Raw genomic sequence first — 26171 nt, 5'->3', positions numbered from 1 at the left:
ATGGATCATGTGCTGGCAGAAGAGATTTAGTTTAATTTGGCTTCGTGTTTGGCACAGACATCATGGGCCAAAGGGCCTGTTCCTGTGCTGTTCTATGTTCCATGACATTTTGTACATAAAATAACTACAAGATGTATATCTCTTAACAGTGTCATGGGATGAACGACTTCATTCAGTTTATATCACCTTGATATTACATGGCTAAAAGAAAGCTGAGGCAGCCTCACACACAACGGGATTTATTTCACATCCATATATTTTTTTAAGTTGTCGATTATCCTTGAAAACAACTTTGCTTGATCACAGCATTGTTATTGGATTGCTTAAACAAAAAAATCTCCCGCTCACGTTGTGTTGCTGCAAACTGGTGATCTATAAAACACAGAACAACGTGCTGTGTAAAAAAAAGCTAGTGATGACTAATCCTGAGAATAAATGACATCGAGTGAACTTTGGAAAAAAACTCCTCCCTTCTGCCTTGTAGATTTCAACGCCAATGATCTGTGAAACCAGTAACTGTGTGTTTGTAGGCTGCTGTTGGAATCGGTGGGCAGTGTGCTGGTTCCTGGAAGAGCCCTGGGGGAGTCAGACGCATTCTTGGCTGAGATTCAATGCCTGACCTAGACGCCGACAAACAGAGGGGAGAAGGCAGTCTGAGCTGCAAGGTCGTATTGTGTGGATGTGCTGGGTCTTCACGCTTTCAGAGCGCAGGGGGAAAAAAGGAAACAAAGTACAGACTCTAAAACAAAACTGGGGACTGGATTTCGGGAGGACTGGTTTTACTGCTCGTATGTTGGAAGAAATCTTTTTGAAAGAGCTCGGTTGTGGATATGTTTGAAGGCAAGAGTGCTGCAGAAACACAGCACGCCTGAGAGACTGGATTTCATGAGCTACTTTAATTTTGTCTGTGCCGGTGGGGCAAAGTTGGGCGCCGCGGCTTTTTAAAGAAGGGTTTGTCTGATTTTTTTTTGTGCAAAACGGGTGTGCTTTTGGGGGTCCGGAATCATGGAGACTCTGCCACGGTCTAGTTTTCAGCCTCACCCAGGGCTCCAGCAAACCTTGAAGCAGTTTCATCTCAGCAGTATGAGTTCGCTCGGGGGACCGGCGGCTTTCTCTGCCCGGTGGGCTCAGGAGATGATGTACAAAAAGGAGACGGGGAAAGAGACAGATCAGATCATCCATCTGCCCATCCAGCCCCCTCCTGTCATGCCGGGGCCCCTCTTCATCCCCTCGGACCGATCAACGGAGAGGTGCGAGACCATTCTGGAGGGGGAGACCATCTCTTGCTTCGTAGTTGGTGGGGAGAAGAGGCTGTGTCTGCCTCAGATCCTTAACTCCGTCCTTAGAGATTTTTCTCTCCAGCAGATCAATTCGGTGTGCGATGAATTGCATATTTACTGTTCTAGATGCACGGCAGACCAGCTGGAGATCCTGAAAGTCATGGGGATCCTGCCCTTCTCTGCTCCATCCTGTGGCTTGATCACCAAGACAGACGCAGAGCGGCTTTGCAATGCCTTGCTTTACGGAGGAACCTACCCTCCCCATTGCAAAAAAGAATTCTCCAGCACCATTGAGTTGGAGATCACGGAGAAAAGCTTCAAAGTGTACCACGAGTGTTTTGGGAAGTGTAAGGGACTCTTTGTGCCTGAGTTGTACGGCAGCCCTCATGCTGCGTGCATCCAGTGTATGGACTGCAGGCTCATGTACCCTCCTCACAAATTTGTCGTGCACTCGCACAAATCATTGGAAAACAGAACCTGCCACTGGGGTTTCGATTCGGCCAACTGGAGAGCCTATGTTCTTTTGAGTCAGGATTACACAGGAAAAGAGGAGAAAACTCGATTTGAACAATTACTGGATGAAATAAAAGAGAGATTTGACTACAGCAATAAATATAAAAGAAAAGCGCCCAGGGTAAGCATTGCTTCTAACTTCAGACGCATCCCTTACTGCAGATCATAATAGTTGACGATTTTCCACTGTGATGTGAAGGCAACCGGTAGCGTTAAAAGTGTTTAATTGAAATATTTCAATACAAGTCTTCTTCAAACCCAGTGTGGGTCAGAGCAGAACTCCTTTCAACCCGTATGCAAAAAAAAGTTAAATCATTTTCGGTTTCACAAGTAGCGAAACTGGACAAGGTTGTATTGAGCGTGCTGGTTCAGTAGGCAGTTTCTTGCATTTTGTCTAACATTAGTTCCACAGAAATTATGCATTTAAATCTAAATCTCAAAATATTTTTTCTTCGTCTGGCGGGGGCATTTTAAATCATGAATGATTTCTTTAAATACTCGAAGGTGTGTATTTTAATTACTTCCCATTATAGATAATGACGTGCTAAGTTGAGGCATTAAGTTGACTGCGGGCTGCTCAATATGCAAGTTTCAGAGCTGGGTGTGTGTTTCCCTCCTCACTAATATGTGGGAGTGGTTTTGAGCGATGTGTATAGGGAGCGCTGATGGTTAACTACGGGTATGTCCTGTGCAGGGCAATGTTTTATCCAATCCACATCCACCGAGCAGATTTCATACCGAAAGGGCTATTTATAAAGCGAATTGGGAAGCTGCTTAAGTAGATCTATGTTCGGTGTGAACACGGCTGTGATTAGATTCCTTCATGTTTCAACTAGAAAATGCACATGCTTTTGTACTGTAATCTGTCTGGGGGCACTTAAATTCCAGATAAATGAAACTTCGAAACCATGTTAAACTTAAAGTTGTAGTTTAAAACCCCAGAGCTGCAGCCAACTTCCCCAGTTCAAATTATGCCACTCAGGGTCTCAATGTTAATGTTGTAAAAAAAAAGGGCAGTTTGGAATTGATTTATTTAATTTTGTTTGTTTGCCCGACGCCGTGTTTCATTGCGCTTTCCAAATAGGAGCTGGCAGATCCTGCCCTGATTTGTTGTTTATAGCTGGCTAAAGGTTACGGCCGTGAACCCAGAGCTGCCTCTTAACTGAATGGAAGAGGGCTAGTCATTTGCATCAATTGTTATGAATTAAATAAAAGCAGCAGAGCGGGCATACTTGGGACATTGTTTCACGAGTGCACTGCTTGACTTTCAATGGCCTAATTCATTCCCTCGCGCCTTTCGGGGTTTTTGCCACTCTTAAGACTGTGCATATGACACGGGCAATTACAGAGCCTCTGGGAAACTGAAAGGCAACAGCTGAGGCAAAGAATGCGTGGGTCGTGTTATTCAACACTTTTAGAAAAGAACGATTTCCGAAAGGAGAGAGTTAACTTTTATAAATCATGTTATTGCAGTGTTTCTTCCATGTCATAAGGTAGATGCCTTGTAACGTTTAAAGGGGGAAAAAGTCAAAGTAGTCCATTTGCTTGAAAAGTAAAATACTAAGCCTATCCATTACTATTCAAAGCTGAGAGACCATTGGGTGTACTTGTTCAAATGCATGCTATTAAATAATGCAAATAAACTCATCTTTAAAGGGAAACAAAGCACCCTTTGTGTCATCTGGCATGAATCTGAATTTTGCATCTAGTTTTAAAGGGCAGGTACATCCTCAGGTTTTGTAGATTAGTCATGCAGATAATTGTATGAAGAAATCAATTACACTTTTTTTGGACTCTTAGTGTCCTTTCTACACACATGCAATTACATTATGTTAGTGTGTAATCTTCGATTTACAGATTTTGTAATCAGAATTGAATCACATCAGCTTTACATTACTGTATAGGGAGCCCAGCCAGAAATTATGGGAAAATCGTGTGCAATAAAGACAGGAAGTTGTGGCTGATGAGATTGGTAAAAGAGAGAACTTAATGTTCAGAAGTGTTGCAAAACCTGGTGTTCAGACATTGTCAACATTAGACTTGAACCTTATTTGAGTTGTAACTTGCACTTGTTTAATACTGTACAACTCTAGTTAAGTCAGGATAGATGCCTGTTGAAATTAGTTTCCCTCCCTACTTGTGAAAGTTGATGTTGGGAATATTTAAAACTCCAGACCTTTCCTGAAACTTTTTTTTGGTACCTATTTAAGGCAGATCCCAAATTTCTGATGTGTGTATCAACAACAGTATTTCACACTACAATGTGGGCAGGGAAGGCAAACTTCCGAAAATCAAAAAAAAAACTGCTGACGCTGTATATCTGAAATAAAAACAGAAAATGCTGGAAAAACTCCACAGGACAAACAGCATCTGTTGCAATGAAGGGTCCTGACCCAAAATGCTAATTGTTTCAGTTTCCACAGAATCTGTTTGATTTGCTGAGTTTTCCAACATTTTCTGTTTGTAAGACAAAATTCCAAGAGGCTTTAGTACCACAGCTCTGAACAATTGATGTACCCAATAAAGTGCAGCCCTGCGAGTAATTATCCAGTAATGGAAAAAAAAGTTCAACATTTTTACCTATTAATTTCTGGTAACCACAGGCATTTTAAACTTTTATGCTGCAGGATTCTATGTATGTAGGTACTCAGGTGGGAAAGTTAAAAGAGAATTTCGAGCACCTCAACCCCCACAGTTTTACTTCTGCCTGCCTTACCAAGCCTGGTTGCAAGAACAGGTAGATACTCAATGAGACATGTTTCATTGAGCAATAATAGTCGCAATGTGCCAGGTGACCTTGTGTTCCAGCTGCACTGATCTGGGGCTGGGGTGACACATGGGCACTGCGTGAACTAATACCAACCCACTGTTACACTTTTACATCCAATTGACAGTTGTCTAACTTGAGGTGCTCCACCACTAGATACATCTAGGGAAATATTTTTTTGCATTAATAGTTTTGAATGCATATTCTCCTCGTGGTTCTTTTAGGAGGAGTGTTGAGAATATTTGTAGAATCCTTTTGCTTAAGTTCTCAGCGAAAATCAAATTAGTGATAAATTCACTCCAGTTTTGTGGGGACACCAGGTGAACTACCTTCAAAACGCCCATTGGGGAGAAGGGTTGTCGTGGTGATGGGTCGGGGTTTTCTTGTGTAGGCCACCTCATAATATATGGCACGTGGAGACTCTTACTCACTCGACTGCTCAAGCCTCTCCTTGGAGCGCAGCAAGGTAGTCAGACAGTGGTTTGAGGAGATCACATGCTGCTTTGAACCATTTCATATTAGGTCCCTCAGTGAATAGGTTGGAAGCCTTGAGTATTTGCTGTATAAATTTTGAAGCTTCTTTTGATATGTTAAGGACAGTAGATGCATTGAAAACCAAAAAAAGGGGCAATACACTGCACTGTCTTTGGTATTAAATATCATTTAATTAAAGGATGCAATTTTTGTTTGATTTTGTGTCATCATATGACAAAGACATGTGAGTTTAGGACAATGAGCTTAAGTTAGTGTAAAAAATGAGTTTGATGGCCTCTAGCTTTAATGACAGAAGAGACTCAGTGAATTCAAGGCAACTTTATTTGTTGGTAATTTTTTTCATTAACCACAAGAACGTTATTAAATATTTAGATATAATTCAATTTGATTTCATAGTTTGAATGACTTCACAAAGTTTGTGTCTTCTGGAGTTAAGAGGAGAACATTTAAGGGTGGGGGACTTTGTTAATATATTTAACAATACCCATCTTAAGAATCATTTTCAAATACTTTTAATTAATGTACCATATTTACATTGATCGCTTGACCATATCAGTGAATATTAGAATCCTTCCAGCATTTATCCCAATAAGTCCATGCTGGTTCTTTTTAGGAACAATCAAGTCAGTCCCATCAAAACCACTTTTCCTTGGAGCTCCACATTTTTATCCCCTTCAGATAGCCAGCCAATTCCGTTATGGTTAAATCTGCTTCCATTACCCTTTTCAAGTAATAAATTCTGGATCATGGTTATTTGCACAAGTCTTCCCCTGGTTTCAAAAGTGTTTTTTTCAGGACGGTAAATTGTTTATCCAAAGTATGGCACAGACAGTTGGAATGAAATATTGGTAAAACGTTTGATTCTTCTTGGTATTAAAACAATCATTACTCAACTGATTTTTCAGTATTTTATTTACTTACTGCTGTTCAATTTAATGTACATGTTGAAAGACAACTGGCATCTCTTAAACTTATTACATACAATTAAGGGTACTTTTGTAAGTTTAGTCTTTAAGCAACAAAATAGAAAGGATTAGTTTTTTTCATATTAGTGTTCTTTCCAATATTCATTTAAGATTATCTAAAGAATAATTCTTGATTTTGAGTTTACATCTAATCTTAAATGAGATTTATTTTTTGTATGCATTGCTCTAAATATTTAGTATATTGATGTGTCTATAAAGAATTTTTGATTGTTGGAAAGCTTCAATGATATGTAAATTAAGTCAATTATATGTAGGGTTTTAATTAGCAGCTAGGTTCATGTGTGAAGTACATCAGATTAATTATGTGGCACATCTGCTGATAATTTACTACTTTTCTGCAGACCCATCAAAACTGTGAAATTTGCATCCTTAGGTAGTTTGACAAGAAAGAGCAGAATTTGCCAACAAATAAATTGTGTAATGCCCCTGTCTATGTTATGTTTGAAATTGTTTTGACTTTATAACAGGTTAAATGAATCGCTTCATTAAATTGAATGTTGCTTAAGTTTAGTAGTAATTTTTGTGCAGTTTACCTTGCACATTGATGTGGATTATATTTTTCTTTTTGGATAATCTATAACCTCAGTGTCCATTTCTCATACATGATATTTAGGTCAATAAAATAGGATTGATGGTATTCAATCACTAAAGTAAATTGGACCTGATATTTTTAAGTGAGAAAGTTGCTATTTCAGGTTTTCTGTTTATTGATTAAGTAAGGCCAATTCCTTTTATCTTGTCTGGCTGTGTGTGTGTTGCAGGGGTGATGGGAACAAATTTAACCTGCCCCTGGGAAATAACTGTTTTTGTAGAAGGGGAAGGGATTTGGAAGGGACTTGTTGGCTACTCAGATGCACAGCACGTTGGTCCAAAGGAAGTACATTAAACTAATATATGCAAAAAGTGAACCCAGATTATTTTGGAAAAACATGTTTTTTTTTAAGTTCACCAGCAGCTATTTTCCAATAGTCTGATATCTTTGAGTGATTTGAAGTGCTGTATATAATATTTGTAGTAGGATGGCAGTGGAATATGAATATGTGAACTTTAATCTCTTGAAGAGGAGAGTCATTGACAGCCCAAAGTGACAGCCTCAAGGGAATTTGAAGATTTGATAGAGTGGACATTATGCATTAGATTGTTAACTTGCCAGAAGTCTTTCAGAATCGTATTACTATATGCCATTCCTGGGAGCTCAGTATCTAATCAAATTATAAATTCATCATTTGATGACAAGATCATGTGTTTTTTTTAATATATACTCAGTGTGAACATGCTGTTATGACATTGATCAACAATTGCAGTCTTTGCATAAAATGCACAAGATTATATCACTTCAATTTTGGATTGCATTGATGTCAGTGGGTGTCGTTCACTGACTCCTATTTGAGAAAACATTGATACATTTCCCACTCCTTTTTGTAACCCTACTGGAATTAGTGCATTGATGTCAAACTGGAACAGGCCTGGGCACAAATAGTGGTCACTTAGATGAGTACCAGAGTGTGTCTGTTGTTTGCAGAACTTTACCTCATTCATCAGAAGGGGATATACCTAGCATATGCTTTTTCGTGCACTAGAATTTCTAGAAAACTATATACAACTGGCATTTGTACCTTTTCGGTCCCAGGAACCTGGACAAGAATTCAATGTTTTATTCAATTCACTCCTTCCTTAAATTGGTGTTAAATCCAAATAACTTTGACACTAAAGTTGAATGGATTTTGTACAAGAAGGTTGCAAATGTGATCTTATTGCACATAGGATGTTTTTAAAGATTTACCTGTAATTGTGTCAGTGGTTCTCAATGTTCTTGAGTGAAAACTTCACTGGTCAGTAAAATATGTGTTCCCTCCCACACTCACCTGTTGACGTCAAGGGTCATTCCTTTTAAGAAGTTGGGGTTGTCCCAGGGATTCTTGGGGCCTGTTCATGGGCCTATGGCTGTGCCAGCTGTTGTACCAAGTATATTGTAATATATTTGTACTTTCTTGTGAACTTTCTAATTAAATTTCTCAATATTATTAAGGGCTCAAAGACCACCCCCCCCCCCAATAAATCTTTAGCTCCTCCAGAGGAGTTGTCCCACCCAAATTGGGGAAAAAATGCTTTATAGGTTGTGTCCAGGAAATCTAAGAAAGAAGGAAAATAAGCTGATTAAAATGAACTGACATTTTTCTACCAGCCTTCATTAAATCAAGATTCTTTTTGTCTTTCACAAAATCGTTTGGTGTACATTTCTATTTAGACTTTTAAAGAAGCAACTTTGGTGTCTTGGGAAAGCTGTCTTATATTTGTTTACATTTTGTTTACTAAAATTGATTGTAAAAAAAAATTGCACTGGTTAGAATTTTCTGAAAAGCTGTGGTTCTGTTTGTGGAATTGAGGTGTGATCCTTTTCATATTTTGGGAGGTTTGGGATTGGTATTGATTTAATTTTTTTCCTCTGCCTCCAGCCAATATTTCTTCCCAGAGGAAATACAATAATTGTCTTTTCATAATTCAAAGGATGGCGTTTTTAAAGAGATTTGGAAGAATAGCCTACAAATGTAACTTAATTTCCTGCATATTGTGTAGATTAGTGAACTGGCTTTAAAAAAAAGTACAGCACTTCCAGAATGATCAAAGTTATTTAGCAATCATATTTAGAATCAATATATTTTTAGATATTAAGGAAAAAGAGGGATGTGGGCTTAGTGGAGGAAAGTGGCACTGAGAATAAAGATCATCTTTAATATTATTGAATGATGGAGTAGACAGGAGGGCTGAATGGCCTCCTGATGCTTTTCTTCATGTTCTCACATTCTTCTTTTAAGTTCACTTGGTAAAGACAAACAGTTCTTGAATGTTTTGTTTTTAAATAGTGAAGTACCTTAACATGTAATCTGTAATATAAATTTTGAAAAATTAATGTGCTTTTTAGTTCTCTACTTATCTTTGTTATTTATATAACTTAGTTCTAGTAAATAAAAATGCAAATGAGTGGACTTGTGCATGGTAGCCCTATTGTATATTTTCTTAATCCGAGATTATAGTTGTGATCGTACAGAAAACATTGTGCGTTTGACCCTGTTTTAACGACTTTGTACTTTTAACAGGCTGTAGTTAAAGATTGATTTGAATCAGCAGTGGTATAGTGTCTGCCAGGGACAATATTATGAACCCTAGTCAGTAGCCAGTCTGTCTAGCTTGTGGAAGATATTCAATAAGCTTATAAATCATATGTTGTTTTATGGCACTAGTTGGTAAAATTCTCTTAACTGCAGCAGCTTGCTGACAGTACGTTCCAGACATTCTGTCAGGATTTTTGCTGCTTCAGCCACTGTGGCCTTTGTGCAGTGGTCAGTTTTGATTCCCATGTCTTCCTGGGGCCGCTGACATATGACCCTGATGATACAGTTTCCCCCACCCCTAAGGTGCCTGAAAATCCCAGATGGTAGTGTGGTGGGGGATGGGGCAAGAGATCAAAAACCTTATGAGAAAAAAAATACTGGGATCATGTGGTAGTTCCTATGTAAAACAGCCATTTTTTAAAAAAAAAATTAAACTTATTTGCTTCAGTTTCAAGATAAATTTAGACACTGAATGTTGTATATTTCCATAATGGTAAAGATTTCCCCAGTTATAGCTTCATCTTATCACAAAATGAATTGTCGTGGACATTCTTTTACTTATAACATTATAACGTTACCCTGTCTGTTTGCTGTCCAAGAGTACATTTGAAGAAGAAAATTACATTTCTGCCTTGATTTGTTTTTTATTGTTTTTTGGTAAAATAACATAGAATGCAAGTTAAATGAGGATGAAGATGTTCAATTGCCTCACCTTAGTTCATCTTCCAAGACATAAGAATCTAGGGCTTCAACTTTTATTCACACTGTTTGTGTGAAAAACATTCCTGATCTTTGTCCTAAATGTATCATTACTAGCTTGAATCTGTTTCCCCTTGGCTTTCTCTAACTTTTTTCTTTATTCATGATTTTTATTATCTTTATAACCCTCTCTCAGGTCAGAACATTACACTTTTTTAATGTTGTACTCGAATTTGCTTTTTCAGAAGACTTCTTTGTATTCACAAATTATGAGAGTGATACTTTGCAATATGTAGAAAGGAATGTTATATTTAGATTTGTCCTTTACCTTGCTTCCTACATGATATTTCTATAACATGACAAATGTGTACAGTCCTGGCTCACTTGTAACTTTCCAAAGGGATTTGGATATATATATTTGGAAAAGGAAAAACTTGCAAAGTTGGGGGTAGAAGAAAAGGGAGGAGGTCTAATTGGAATTCAATTGAACAAACAAGCACAGGTATAATGGGCCAAATGACATTGTTCTTTATTGTATATCTTTAGTGGATCTTACTCAAAAACCAATGTTAAGGTTAAAAGTACCAATGCAGTCAAGGGAATTTTACACCTAGTACCAGAAAACACCATATGATTTATAAGCTTATTGAATATCCTCCCTGAAAATATTGTCATTAACTTTTCCCTGGAGATGTCAAACTTGATCAATTCCACCCTTAAGGACTAAAGTGGAATTGTTACATCTTAATTCTGTTGCATGCTATAGAAAACATTTCTGTAGGACATGGTGTATCTAGCCCTGTAATTTTTGGTCACTAGGCAGTCTTCCAGTATAATATAATGTCTAGATTGCTGCATAATAAAGATCAGATATTAAAAGGCTAGCATGCTCTATTTGACCTTAACCCTTCTTTCTATGAAGAGTTTGGAAATGCATTGATTTCATTGGAATTAAGTTGGTGGTATTGTTTCTGAAATGATCAGTAAAATGAATTTTGCAGTATTTGCATTACTTTCCAAAGACTATCTCAAAGTTCCACTCGCAATTTTGGCTGCATTACTTTAAAATTATTTAGGCAACTCAAAATTTAAATCTAGCCTATATACATGCTCAATATAAAAGTGATTGCTAATTTTAAATGGTCTCTTTACTTGTTCTCCCTGATAAAGTTTCAGAAGTTTTCTCCTATAATCTTAGGAAATTACCATAGGAGTAGAACTAAAATATTGAGAGAATGGTTGAATTCCCAGGGTATCCCAGTCTCCTATTCTTTCTTTGTCTGATTGTTTGAATATTAAAGAAGTGAAGAGGAGGGTAGCATTTCACATGCAACTCTTGAAAGGTTCTCCATTCAGAGCATTGTGTTAAGACTGTGATGTTGCCAGGTTTCTGCATGGCTTTCCAGAGCGATGTCTTAAGAGACTTCAGCTTAATGTCTAGGCTTGGATTTAACTGTTTCCTGGTTTGAATAGTGAAGTATGCACTATTTTCATTGCACGCTGGTGCATGTGACAATAAACTAATCTGAATCGGTATTATCAGCAAACAGCTTATATGTTTACAGAATCCGAAACCACTGTTTCAGATCCACAATTTGCAGTAATAATAGCTCAATATTATTTATTTGTTGTGGAAAATATTTATATACCATTTTGCAGATTCCAGAAATTGCCATGTTCATTCATGAAAAATATCTGGTTACTTCAGTTTTAATACCATGAAAGTAAGTCATACTTACTGTGCATTATAACATCTAGGAGAAATGGTGGACTACATTTGATACATTCCAAGGTATTAACTAAGGTATTACATATTAAGCTCTGTTTGAGGAACAACTGAACTGACTTGGACAGAACAAAGTTTCTTACAATAAAATAGGGGTTAATGAAGACTTGGAATGCAGGATAACCTCACTGTAAGTTAATTTGTGTAAAGTCCAATCCCATTGCCACAGATGGGAACAGATGCAGGTTCTTATGGTCTTATTGTTCTCATTGGTTCTCATCTCATTCAGTGTAACTCAGCTCACGAGCCAAGAGTGAAGATGGTCATGACACCTTTAGTAGAGAGTTATGCTTGGACAGCCAGTGCTGGCTGACAAAGGAGGCCAAGTCCATTTGTTAAAAGACTTCTTTTGATACTGTCCATCTCAAGTATGATATCAACTATATCTTAATAAAGGACAACCTGAAAGAACATGTGATGTCAGTAATAGCTTATTTTACTATAGTAATTTGACCTGGCTTGGTAACTGGGCTGGAGATGGTTAACTGCAGAAAATTAGTTGCAACCCATCCCCCTTCACAATACTTATTCACATGTAGGTAGCTGGAGGGAAGGGGGTGGTTGGAGTAAGACTTCAGATGGTTGGACAGAATAATGATTGTTGTTGCTAAATGAGGTGGAGGTATGTTTTCTCATATTGGGTATTTAGTTGTGTAGATTTATGAATGTTTTGAGTCTGACAAAATATTGTGATTGCAAAGTCCACTTAAGAAGAGGGATAATTTGTGTATTGATTGACAAGCTTTATTCAGAGGGGATGTGTGCAGGGAATGGTAAATTTTAAAAGATGTATGAAGTTTTTCTATAGATTTGATGCAATAACGTCCTATGATTTTCCCCTTCTACTCAACCCAGTATAATCAGGAATTAAAACATGATTTCACTATTTTTAAAATTAGCACAGTAAGTTCTATAAGTCCAGTGATGCAGTTTTATGCCTGAATTTAATCTGTATTTACCTTAGTGGAATAAAGCTTTAGTTTCCTGTGATGTGTACTATTCTCCGGAAGAGCCTGTCAGGACCCAACTAGTTTGTTATCAAGAAGGTCTGATATCAAACAAAAAAGTCCCCAGGCTTAACTTTGGTTTGGGTCAGGTCATAATTTTATATGCCAGCAAATTGGAATTGGTGAGTGATTTGCTTCCTCAGCCTGTGACATTCTCAACCAGTCACTCCTTTGTGAGATGCAGAAAAAAAGTGTTCTTAAAAAAAAGCAGTGTGACTAACGCTTGATTTATTTCCCATCTTCCTTCCTAATAAAGAGCTACCTGGTGCACACTCAGAATCAGATGTAATTTAGAGTGTGGGGGGATTCATACTGAAATACAAAATGCTTTTTGTGCGCTTTGGGTGCTTAAGACAAAACTTAACCCCTTGGTATAGAAGTGAAGCAAGTGGATTAATTAAACTTAGTCATTGGAATTTGTAATATTCAGATACACTATTACTATATCAGTTACATTTTTTTAATTAATTATGAGGCTGGGATAATGTTCCTGGTAGGACCTGGCTTTCATGATGTTCTTTAATAACTGCGTTTACAAGATGCATGTGATTACAGAAGCAAAAGCACTGGGTAAGTTTTTTATATTTGCCTCAATGCAACAAATGGAATTAACAAGGAGCATTTTGTGAATGAAAAGAAAACAAAGTACTGTAGTAAGAAAGAAAACAGAACTGTTAACAGGTGTAAAGAAATAAAGGAGGCACAGACCTTTAAAGGGCTAGTAGACAGATGGGGGAGCAACATGAATGTCAGCTGGGGGAGGTCAGACTACCAGCCGTATTTAGTGAATAGAGGGGAAAATGTAGGCAGAAAACAAAAGCTGACAGGCAGCCTTCAAACACATTCTAACAAGAGTGTATATGCATGAAAGATCAAGCCTATTCAGAGTTTTGAAGGGAAATCTCTGGAGGACCACCTGAAAGATTTAGAGAGGACATTATCTGCTGCTGGGATTTGGATTGAAAAACCAGTTTAGAAAGAAATGCCTAAATTAGGAGTGAGAACAAGAGGATTACAGTTCATTGATGCACAACAACTTTAGAGATGTGTTTACATTTACCAGAAAATGACATTTGCAAACAAATGTCTCAGCTTATACTTTTAAAGCAAAAATAAACTAGATATTTTTCTGATTCATCTGCAGTGATTAAGTGACTACTTTGACCAACACCATGTTATTCATATTTGATCCTTTATTATTCAGTGTTTGAAAGGAGCCATGCAACAATTTTGAAAAAAACAATCACTACTAGATGTCATTTGAGCCATTTTGAGAAAAGGATATTGATTTTCTGGAGGATATCAAAAAATGCATAATTTGTGGATGTTTTTAAATCATTGAAAATTGTCAGGAAGTCTTCACCAAGGTCTGTATTTAGTTTAAAGATACTTCTGGTTATGGAGAACTAATTTGGGTTTTCCAGATATCTTTTTGCAGTTATTGAATATTAAATTAAGGTCATTCCAGTTGCGTTAAATTATAATGGTGGATTCCTAAGAGAAGTTGCTCCTTCCTACAGATATTCTGTCCATAGATGTCATAAATTGATACAAAGTGTCTGTGGGTATTTCTTGTCGATCAATAAACCTTGCTCTAGGTATGTCCTTTATGAAGGGAACAGGAAGAGAAGAAGGGTAATTACTGAATAATGTTCTTTTACAGGTTATTTTGTTTATAAGTTTATTTTGGCTCATTTGCAAATTGATTAGTTAAGAAGAACATTGTACAAGCAGAAATTCAACTGTGTTGTTAAACTGAGATGAACCAGGCAAATTTTCATTTCTATAAGTACTCATTAGCCTAACACGCAGTGTTGACCATAATTTACTGAAAGAGTAACCAACTCAGTCTTAATCTGTTGAGTACTTAATCTTGCAGTCAGGGAAATACAATTATCATTTTCTTTCTTTTGTCAAACGTACATTTGAAATGATTGCTGTACATTTCTAGACATGAATATTGAGGACTTGCGAAGAACTTAATAACAGTATTTGTGAAATAAACGCCAGGCTTATTTCCACCCCCCCCCCCCCCCCCCCCAAATTGACCAGAAGTAGAGGTACGCTGCAAACTCCTGTGTGATTTTGTCCTCCTTGGTTGGCTGCAGCCAGTTGTAAAATTAAGCAATGTGTGTGTGTGCTAGGTGCCCTTAAAGCTACTACTGTTTTTAAAGCAGCAAAGTTTCTTTTCTCTTGCAAGATGATAATTTCATATAAAGTGTTAAGACTAATATCCAGTAACATTGTATAGGAAACCGAATTGGTGGTATTAAAATGCCTTTGTGTCTTATTCATTCTGTTGTGGAAATTATCTTGGGCTTGTAACAACTTGTTTTTTTTGAGGTTGCTGTACATTTTGGAAGAATACCAGGGAACAATTTAATATGTGACAACTATTGAACCTGTATAGATCTGTTGGTGGATTGAAGGTTTTTTGGCTGGCAGTGCTGAAACTGAATTTAAAATTGTAAGGTAAAAAGCATTTAATTATATCATCTCAGGTTTTTTTTTAATGTGATTTTTAAATGGACTTTTGTATTTGCTGTGAAAACCGATGCTGAATATCTTTGGGCAACCTGCACAAATTGAGTTAACTCATACCTTTTAACCACACAAAATCTGTTGGCATGTCATTAACGCTGATGGAACATGATAGTAACAGAGTCTCAGCCATGTTTTTAAAATGAATTTTAGCTTGGTATTATTGAAACAATTCCTCCTCTCAATCTTACAGAATTTTGTTACCAGTGGATAGACTACTGAAACCTGGGGAGAAAATGCTCTGCTTGTGCCAAATTATAAAGTGTGTATTATCTTAGAGGTTTTTATTATAGCTTTAAATAAAACTGCAACATGGAAGGATCTTTATGAAAAGCTTTAAACAAGGAATACCGATATTGCTCAGAAAGGGTGATGAAATATGTGTAGTTGTTGCAAAGTTGTGGTTTTTAGCAATTTTTTTCCCCGAGTTCACTGATTTGGTTGGGTAATGCAGGAGGAGAGGCTGTTCACTGTCCTACCCCTTTGGTGCAAAGGGCACACACTGTCTGTTTGCATTATTCATTACACTGAAATATACACATCTTTGGCGTCTTCTCATTCTCTATATGCCCAGTCACACAGTCTGCGCTGTCTGACATTGGTCTAATCAAGCTATGGTGATGAAGCTAGACACATGCAATATGATGCTGCAGTTATATTAAGATTTGTTGTCATAATCTAGTCTCGGTCTGTTGAGCAAATGCAAACAGTATAAGTTTGTTATTTAAAAATAATGGCCTTGTATTGTGTGTTAAAAAGACATGGACACTTTAATAAAAATTGATAACCTAGTAGTTATACACGGTGGTGGGAATTTTAACTTCTAGATAGCAAAGCAGTCCATTGAACAAGCAGCCCATCTGGGAGTGGTGATGGGAGGCCCAGCCGATTTTTAACGGCTGGTTCTTATTAACATGCCCCTGACTGAGTTAGGCTGAGAAGTTAGCAGGAATCAGATGGCTCGGAGGCTGCCCATCAGGCTTTGGATAAATGTGCGGATGTGGATTCAGGGCAGCCGGGGATTCAGTAGGGGGTGGGAGCCAGGCAGGAGCCAACGCCCCCGTAGGACGCAAAGGGGCACTCCTGCTCTCAGCCACACAAGGATTTGATAGACGGACTGAGTTCTTGGTGTCTATGCTACACAGGCTAGAGTGGGTAACTTGCCTGCTCCATTCTCAGTATGCATGTGGGGATTTTGCTGAATGAGGGAACTTAAAATTCCGCAGGCATTTTGCTTTTAAGGCTCCAACTTGAAGGAGCGAGTTAGGCACCCAGCATGAGTGAATAACAAACACTGGACGAAGGAAAGTCTACATGTGGAATAGAAGGGCTGCAAGTTCAATATGGAAAATTAGCTTCAGGGCTGCAATGAATCAGCCTCGGACAAAAGCACAGTCTGGAATTTAACTACCAGTCCGTTGCCAGATTACATTGGTATTCGGGGAAAGTTTATATTAATTTGAATTTCCAATCATCTTCAGCCATTATATGTAGCTCCTCTTTCTTGATATGTTTCCCAACCTCATTCTTTTAGTAATGAGAATGTTGAAGTTTCAGAGAACCAATGATCTGTGTGTTTTTGATTGGGTTTGTCATTTGAAAATTTTGTATAAAATTATAATCTCCTAGCAGACAAAGTTTAAGTAAAGTTGGAGTTCTGCATGGTAATATAACAGATTTTTTGTCTTTATTGGAATTTCAATTTTTGCCTTTCTCGATGTATAACTTTAAATGTTGGCAAAAGACAGGGATTTACTGTTGTATGTTACCTTTATATATAATTCCATTTAACTTGGTCTGCTTCATAATTATTATATCTCATTTATCTATTGAAGAGTATTCATTTCCAAATCATTCAGAGCTAGCTCCTAGCTTTACCAATTACTTACTCTTTGTGGAATCCAATATTCTGATTCTGTCTGAGGAATTACTGCTGGAAGTTACTTGGTTTTTCTTTGTTTATTTGCTGGGCTTTTAAACAGATCTTGCAAAGCCCATAGTAAATATAGATAGAGACAGTAAAAAAAAAGTTGGTCATGACTGTCAACCTAAGCAAAGAAAGGGGGAGGAAGAAGTTATGAAAGCTCTCAGTGACAAAAAGAACCTTGTGCTGTTTTGAAACTGCTTTCAAGACATGCAGTGATGTCTAATTGGTGTAGCCTAGCTCAGCAATGAGGCCTCTGTCTGCTCGGAGTAAAAGCAACACTGTTGACAGCGTAACACCTGGCTGTACTCCAGAATCGGTACTGGCCTTGGAAATGGGAGCACATTTTATCACTTGATTTTCTGCTGCATCATAAGTATTTGAGCCTTGCGAATGGCTTGTGATTATTCCTCAATGCCAAGTGACTGCTGGAGTTCAAATGTAGAACAGAATGTACAAAGCAACAATCGATATACTAAGTAATCACCCAATACTGGGGAAAAGGGTGGTGGTGTTTTCGTAGGTTATTGTGAACTTTGTAACATGACCCTGCTGATTTATCAGTAATGCATTTGTAAACATTCCACAAATATACAAGGAAAGTACAAAATAGGTTTCTTTTCTATACTGGCTAGAAAGTGAAGTGAAAAATAGTATTAGAAAATTCTATATCTAGCTGTATTTGAGGATCGAGGAAGATGTAAAATATGTACTGTTGGCAATATGATATTTGCACTGTCATTCTTTGTGGTTTCTCTACTTTTTTTAATATGTTTCTGTGTATTTTTGGACAGTGTTGTCACTTTTCCAATGTATAAATCCCCTTGTTTCAGTGTAGAATTAAAATTAGCAGACGTTCTTTGCAAGATTTTTTAAAAATGTAAAATGGTTGTGTGAATAAAGCTTAATAATGCAATGAAAAATGCAGTAAATTTAACTCATAAGCATCATTTGAGAAATGAATAAAGGCTTGGAATAAACTATATGAAATTGAAACATTTGCTAACTTTTTTTCTTGTTTTTGTCATGTTTGTTTTATGTTGTTTGAAATTTCAAATGAATGACAGAGATTAACCTCTCCTACTTTAAAAACGTTTTTGAATTTTGTTTGATTTTATAACTTCTGCTGAAAGGTATTTTTTGTCTCATTTAAGATTGCTACTTTGAGCAGGTAAGTACAGCGCTAGCATCCTAGAATTCCATAAGTCTCCCAACCATTTAAATAAATTACTGAAAACCATAAATTATACAATACTTAGAAATTAGTGATGTAAATTCTTCCAGGATAATATTTTCCCAAGTCCCAATTTTATTATTAACCTCTAATCGTAGGTGTGAGTGATGAGTCTATACAGGTAGTGTTTTGTGTCCTTACACTACATCCTCTGTGCAGGAAATGATGGGTGAGGACAAACCAATGAGGCTTCTACCCAAGGGAGCCAATAGCTCAACCATTCATTTGTCTTTAGTGAAAATTGGAAATCTTTGGAGATCAAAATATGCATCAAGTTTGGATACCAACCCTTTAAATTACTTTGCAAAGCCAGAAGCTAAAGGTTCTGTGATTTGTGTAGGCCCTGATTACTGTTTTAGGACAAAACTGATAAGAGAGTGCTTCGTCAGTTTTATTGATGGAATAACTGAAGAGGCCTAAATTTAAAACTATTTTTGGTGCAGCCAAGAAGAGATGTATTTCTCTTTTATGTCTCTTTTATTCATTGATGAGATTTGCTCAGTTCTGGCAATACTGACATTTATTGACCATCCCTAATTGTTCCTGAACTGAGGAATCAGCTACATTGTTGGGTTGGGGTCACGTATAGGCCAGGGTGGGTAAGGACGGCAGATTTCCTCCTCTGCAGGATGAGTGAACCCAATGTTTTTTTTTGCAACAGTCCAGGAGACTAGCTATTTTTAAAAGACAATTTTATTTGAATTTACATTTCCTAGCTGCCTTGATGGGATTAAAACAAATGTCTCTGGATCCAAAACCCCAGCTGCAAGTCCAATAATTTAATGACTACTTTGCCAGACTGTAATTCTGGTCACACAGAAATAACCTGAACTGGGGCCTCATCAAAATTCCGACTGGCTGCCTCCTAGGTCCTTGCTATTATGCTATCCCAAATCAAACCGGCATTACCAGAACAATTCCAGGGATCTGGAACTTCACTTATGTGGATAGACTGGGAATCTGGGGTTGCTCACCTTGGAAATGGAGAGTTGTATGAGGATCTGATACAGCTATTAAAAGAGTATTGACAGGATCAATGGTGAGAAACAGTTCCCATTGGGGTCATGATCTATGGGGGTTAGAATGAAGATGATTGGTAAAAGAACCAAATCTAACTTGGGGGGGGGGGGGGAAAAACTTGTTTCCCCACAGCAAGTGGTTAGGATCTGGAATGCAATGCCTGAGAGAGTTGTGGAGGCAAGTTCAGTTGTGACTATTCAGGAGGGAGCTGGATAAGTATCTGAAAGGATACTTATCCAGCTCCCCGGGGAAAGGGGAGAAAATGAGTGAATGAGGCGAGCTGGCCGGACATCCATAAGTTAACCTCGGAATGTTTTGTACTTCTAGTATAATTCATCACTGAGAAAATAGATGAAAAACACTATGATGCTGGCAGAACTCAGCAGGCCAGGCAGCATCTGTGGAGTAAAGCAGGCTGTCAATGTGTTGGGTCAGGACTTCTTCTGACCCAAAATGTTCACCATCTGCTTATCTCCACAGATGCTGCCTGGCCTGCTGAGTTCCTCCAGCATCATTGTGTTTTTCCTCTAGATTCCAGCATCTGCAGTGCTATATCTCACTGAGAACATAGATTTGTGTTTTGTTTTCCCAGATTTTATTTTGCTTGTGGTTATGGGAATGGCCATTGATGCAGGATCATAAAACTTACCATGACAACATGAGATACCTCAATAGATTTGCTGCTCTTTTCCTGTCATTAATTTTCATACTATATACCTTGCTCTGCTGGTACCTTCTATATGGGTTCATCCATCAGGAAAGTGGATGATATTCTAAAAGGCAATGGATACTCAAGGAATCTATATACCAGTGGAAGTCAACACCATTAATGGAGGATGAGGGAGAAAATCATCAAAAGGGTTTTCAGTATATCAAAGAGCCTCCTTCACAACTGATTTACATTCATTCATCTTATTGCAGGAATGCAGACAATAGGGATATCCTAGCCTGATAAAGTTGCCTTGATAAAGAAGATCACTGTCCTTAAATACAGAAGATCTATTTTCTGTGTTCAACATGTAAACATTCCTTGTTTAGTTTTCATTTTGCATTTGGTTAATTTGAATTTTATAAAGCTAGCAGGTCTGACACATACTCACATTGAGATCCAGGTTCTAGTGACCAGCAGCTTCCACTTTGGACACAGTCATCAATGCAGTTTGCATCCACAATTGTACTAATCTGGAGAGTTGCTTTTTTTTAACACTAGAGTGTATGCTTGAACTTTATGTAACTTGCCACATGTAAAATTTGCTGTGAAGCAATACAATTGGAAGGCTTTGAGATGTAATTGGGAAAAACATTTAAGATTTATTTCTTGATCTATTTAAGAGTGACACCTTGGTACAGTTTGAGTTGAAAGTGAAGTCATTGCAAAATTTAGGCTTTGTTAATCAGTTTCTAGTTCATCACCTGCAAGTAACTTGAAGTTATTTGCATTTACTTAAAATCTTTTTTTAAACAAAAGTATCCCTAATGGAAACTCCAGGCCACTGTCTTCATTCCTGTATATTGTTAACTTTGGATGACCTAGTTATGATCAGTGCTAAAAATGTGTTGCTCTTTCTCTTGTGTGTTGGCTATTGAATGATAATTTTAAAATCACAGCAGAAGAGTTGCAGATGAGGTATTGGTTTATTATTGTCATATGCACCAAGGTACAGTGAAAAGCTTTTTTTGCGTGCTCTCCAGTCAGATCATGTTATACAAAATTGTTTTATTGTATTTACTTGCATGAAATTACTGTTTTCTTTTACATAATGAAAATTTCAAAATTGTTCATTTTTATTATGTGGTGGGTTTTTCAATAGAAGGGACACCAAGGAACACATGCATTTATGTTTGTTTCAATTTAATAGATGTGTTAGGATCAATAAGGCAAACTAAACAACTGCCATTCAGTGCATTTTACCTGTACTGTACTTATCTGTACAGAATGGTCTTTAACCAGCAACTATGGCATTTTTAGAATTCTGATGTCACCAGTAGGGTGTTCACTGAGAGAAATGTTGAGAAATACTAATAGCAATTTAAAATTTGGTGTTTGTCCTGTAATTTAAATGGAACTAAGCATGATATGTCAGGAAAATTCAGAATTTTAGGACAAGTGCTATAAGTAAGTTCCTTAGGATGACTAGCATGGAATTCAATTTCTGAGCCAAATGAGATATTCAACCAGCCTAATCAAAGCAGATCAGATGGTTATTTAATGGCAGGATCATACCGTGCCTGATTTGATTGCTGGATCTACACAAATTAATCATTACTTCTGGAAAGCTTAAGAATGTGAAACAAAGCAATATAAAATGCAAGTTCTTGTTTTTAGAAGTTTTCCAAAAAATTGGCTCTTGCTAAAATTATCAGCCTAAAGGTCGCAGAGATTTTATCCAGGTAAATTGGTGACATAGCCCTCACTGAGTGTTATAGATGGCATTCTGCTTCAAATGTTATGCATGTTCACATTTTAATGCATCTTGTGCTGACTGCTGTATTAGTAAAGTCGTCTTAATAGCATGACTGGCACTGTTGTGCAGCAGATTCATGGGGATGGTGAGACTGTAATGTTCTTTTGTTGACCAGAAGCCAGGTGCTAAACTGGATTCAACCATTTAGCAAATGCCAAATGTTGAATGTGCAGAGGATTCACTGTTTTACACCAGAATGGACCCCACACCTGGGCTATTTAAAGGGATTATCATCTGTTTGATCATTCGTAGCTGATTGATTTGTAGCCAAACCTGGTTGTGGAGAAGTGCTGATTTGTCTTTGGAGAACTTATCAAATTGTTGTCACTTGAACTTCTGCTGTGCCACATCTTACCAGTTGTATTCTGGTTGTACTTCAACCAAACCCTGTTACTTCCAGGTATAGGTCCCTTGGTGGCCAGTTCCCTTGACCTTTGGCATATCGAGGAGAATGAGTAGATGAGGGTGTTGTGCTCAAAGAGGGAGGAAGTATAAGTGGGAGAAGAAGGGTTTTAGGGGAAATGACTGTCGGGAGTTTCCTGCAAACTGTTTCTCAACTAGGAATTGCTGAGGACAACGTGCTGCTTTCTGCAGCCATGAAACAAAGGCAGAACTATATTAGCATTCCCAATAAAGGTGATGTTAGTCCATCAGATCCTTTCAGGGTGATGTAGGCTACGTCAGCAATATGTTGCATTTTCACAGCACTCTTCTTCAAGAGGTCACAGAGGTTCCCTCTTCCAGGAAAGCTGAATTTAAACTTTATTCCCTTGGTCTGCAGAGGGGAGAGCATGTGGAGTTGCAGGGAGCCATTGCCTGTACTGATGTTATTTTGAGGGGGGCTACATGCAGGTGGATGCTTGTGGGCTGACGTGGTCTCATTGGGCTGAAGAACCTGTTTCACTCTAATTCTATAGCAGTGGTTTGATAGTTCCACTCTGGCTAGGGTCCCACTCGAAGTCGCACAATTTTTTACCTGCTTTCTAACACTTCCTTTCTCCTCAGCACAATATCATTCACCAGTCAAACCAGCTAAGACCCACCCACCACCCCCCCGCCCCCCCCCCCCCCCCCCAATGCTACAGTCTTGACTCTCTGACTGAGGCCTCAATCTACATTTTCCTTTGTGTCCTTCCCCATAACCACCACCAGCTGTAGGGTGCTGATATCCTGTCAGATGCAACCCATTGGACCCCTGACTACTGGCTCTTTCTTACCCCTGATCGCTGGACGTAGCCAGTGCTGGACTGCCATAATTTTCCTTGTGCACGGAGGAAGGAAGACAGCAGTGATTCAGTCATGCTCAAGGCTGAAGTTGTGTAGTGGGCCTGTGACTGTATCGATCTGTGGCGTTATGCGGCATTGACCCAACATTGCAATGTTTTGTGGGTACATTAATTTCCCGGCACACAGTGGCGGTTACCTTGACCACTGCACTTGGAGACTGCCGTTGGCTTCAATTGCCCTACATTACCCAGATCCCATGGTATCAATTCCTTTGGTATTTTTGCCACTTGTGAATATTTTTCTGTTGTGGATCTGGGTCGGAAAGGAACTTTGCTTTTAGCTGGTTTAGTTTAGGGCCTTCCCAGTGGGTAAAAGGAAACTCGTTTGTTTTTTTAAATCTGGATGGTAGTGTTGCCAGAGTAGCAGTTTGTCGCCTCATCCATTTCACATTCTCCATTTTTGCACTTCACTGTGTTTTTGAAGGTAGCGAAAAAAAGGATGGTATTCATTTCAGAGTTAAATTACAAGTGAGAATTGTGTTACTTTGTCAAATGGAGGTATTGGGTCAATAAAGTATTATAGTTAATATCAAATCCATTCTTGCGTTCTCTCGCCAAGTTTTGATGCCTGAGTACAGCAGGCATTTATAATGTTTTCATAAGTCTCTATCACTAAGGTTGATCAAATAAGACATTTTATAGGACTGCTACTTGCCTTGCAATTTAAGTATTAAATTAGGAACAGTAAAACTGCTGCATAATTTGATTAAGCTGAGGTAAAGACAGAGGCAGCACTTTGAAAATAGGGCAAGATTTTCTCCCCGGCAGAGATCGATATGAGAATACAAATCACTTTGAATTCCTGACATTAACCATGCTTATTGAGGAAGGCCATCGACTTGAAACGTTTCTCTCTCCACAGATGTTGCCTGACCTGCAGTGTATTTCGAGCATTTTCCATTTTCATATTTAGAATGTTACAGTAGTTTTAATGGGATACATGTATAAGTTATTACATTTGCAGACATTGAGAAGTATGAAATAACATTTAAATCCCAGCACAAGTGTTTTAAAGTAGCTTTACTGTACCTTGTTCCACCTCCCATTTTTCCTCCCTATGTTTCTTTTTAAATGTCTTTCTTTACTGCTTGCAACTTCTGAAATTAATCTCCATTCTGATTCCTAACGGTCCCTTTCAATGCCATTCTAAAACCTTTTCTTGGTATGTTCTTGAGTAGAAAGTCTGAATTCTTAGGTGCAGTTGCTTGGTTAACGTCAGTAACCCTGCTGATTTATCTGCTAATAAATTTTGTGATGCAAAGGTTTATCACAAACAGCCCATTACCCCTAATTTTTGTTTTCCAGTATCTCAGTCCTCCTGTGGAATTTAACCTGATGATGCAATAGTTTTGCAGGCACTTCAGGCTGACATTTGGGTCTCCTCTTCATCTGTAAACCCAGAAAGGACGTGCATGTGAGGAGTATAATGTGTTCTATATTTTGGTTAACTCTTGCTCAAAGAATTTAATCCCATTTTCTTTCTCATGAGGTCATAGATTCATAGAGTTATACAGAGAGGAAACAGGCCCTTCAGCCCAACATGTCCATTACCAATCAAGGTGCCTTCCTGAGCTGCATTTGTCTTCATTTGGGCCATATCCCTCTAAACCCTTTCTATCCATGAACCTGTCCAAATTTCACTTAAACATTTTAAATATACCAGCCTCTCCCACTTCCTCTGGCAGCTCTTTCCATATACCCACCACCTTCCTTATGAAAAAATTGCCCCTCAGGTCCTCTTTAAATCTTTCCCCTCTCACCTTAAACCCATGCCCTCTAGACTTGGGACCTTGTCGAGAGCCTTGCTAAAGTCCACGTAGACAACGTCTACCAACTTGCCCTCATCAGTCCTCTTGGCCACTCTGCAAAAACCTCAGTTAAATCCATGAGATGTGATTTCCCATGCACAAAAGCCATGCTGACTGTCCCTAATCAGTCCTTGCCTTTCCAAATGCAGATAGATCCTGTCTCTCAGAATCCTCTCCAGTAACTTTCCCACCACTGTTAGGTTTACTGGCCTGTAGTCCCCTGGCTTGCTCTTGTAGCCCTTCTTAAATAAAGGCACAATGTTAGCCACACTCAAGTCTTCTGGTACCTCACCCGTGACTCAGGAAAATACAAAAATCTGCTGGGGCCTCAGCAGTTTCTTTCTTGAAACACAACGTCCTAGAACACACTTGGTTAGCCCTCGGGGATTTATCCACCTTTATGCGCCTCAAGACCAACAACAGCTCTTCTTTCGTAATATTGTTGGCGGATGTTGCACCAGGTTTGCTTTGTAGAAGTCTCCTTGGGTATCAAATTTAAATCCAACAAGCAATCCTGAACCCGAGGACATCTGTAATGTTTTCCAGACCGGACCCAGAAGCATTTCCAGAAAAGTAGAAAAAAGACCTGCTATACTGCATGCACATTGCTATTGATCAAGAAAAGAAGACTCCTACAGTAATAGTGAGCAAATCATTCTGACCTGGATGAAGTACTGAGCTGCACTGAACCTAAATGTTTTATCAGGGTAGACGCATAGAGTCAGGTCCCATCCCATCGGGCACAGGGCAGGAAGCCAGGCTCTAATTCCTTGCACGTGCAGACTGGCTGCGGTTGTTCCACAAGTGCTGGAGTTGCAGCAATGCTTTGTAATGCTAGTAAATGCTCTTCTGCTGTGAAAACAGCCCGCTCACTGCTTCCAGGTTGTCGGGAGGACCTGGTTTATATATAAAGTTCTTTTGTAGTGCCAGACTTAAAAATAATCTGGGTTACTTAGTTGCCAGGTGCTCCTGGGTATAGGAGATATGTATCTCAGTAACCAATGGAACAAGAAGTGTATACAACCTCCGTAACCAAGCCCAAGCTTATTTCACACCAGTGCACTTTAGCAGAAATATGAAGGAAATTGCAACAGATTTTTTTTATTCTTTGTCTCTGCTGGAGTTATAATTACAATGCCAACCTAGCTGAAATCTAAAACTGAACAAATCAGGTATTCAACTTGGCCCTTTCTGTTTGTGTGACTTGGTTTGATTAAAGTCGGTAAGATGGCATGTTTAAAAGACAT

The 26171-nt window shown here is 38.3% G+C and overlaps 1 protein-coding gene across 1 annotated transcript in view; it reads left to right on the top strand.

Annotated features, from left to right (window-relative positions):
* The first annotated feature begins 565 nt into the window (after positions 1-565).
* skia (v-ski avian sarcoma viral oncogene homolog a) overlaps positions 566-26171 on the top strand; it is a 149854-nt gene continuing 124248 nt past the window's right edge. Inside the window, exon 1 of the mRNA XM_052039393.1 lies at positions 566-1914. Within this exon, the coding sequence (XP_051895353.1) occupies positions 1006-1914 (909 nt within the window). The 5' untranslated portion in view covers positions 566-1005. The remainder of the gene's footprint in view (positions 1915-26171) is intronic.

This window comes from Pristis pectinata, chromosome 26 (genome assembly GCF_009764475.1).
Source record: "Pristis pectinata isolate sPriPec2 chromosome 26, sPriPec2.1.pri, whole genome shotgun sequence".
Lineage (NCBI taxonomy): Eukaryota > Metazoa > Chordata > Chondrichthyes > Rhinopristiformes > Pristidae > Pristis > Pristis pectinata.
The sequence above is the reverse complement of the archived record's forward strand: the minus strand, read 5'-3'. Positions and strand labels throughout refer to the sequence as shown.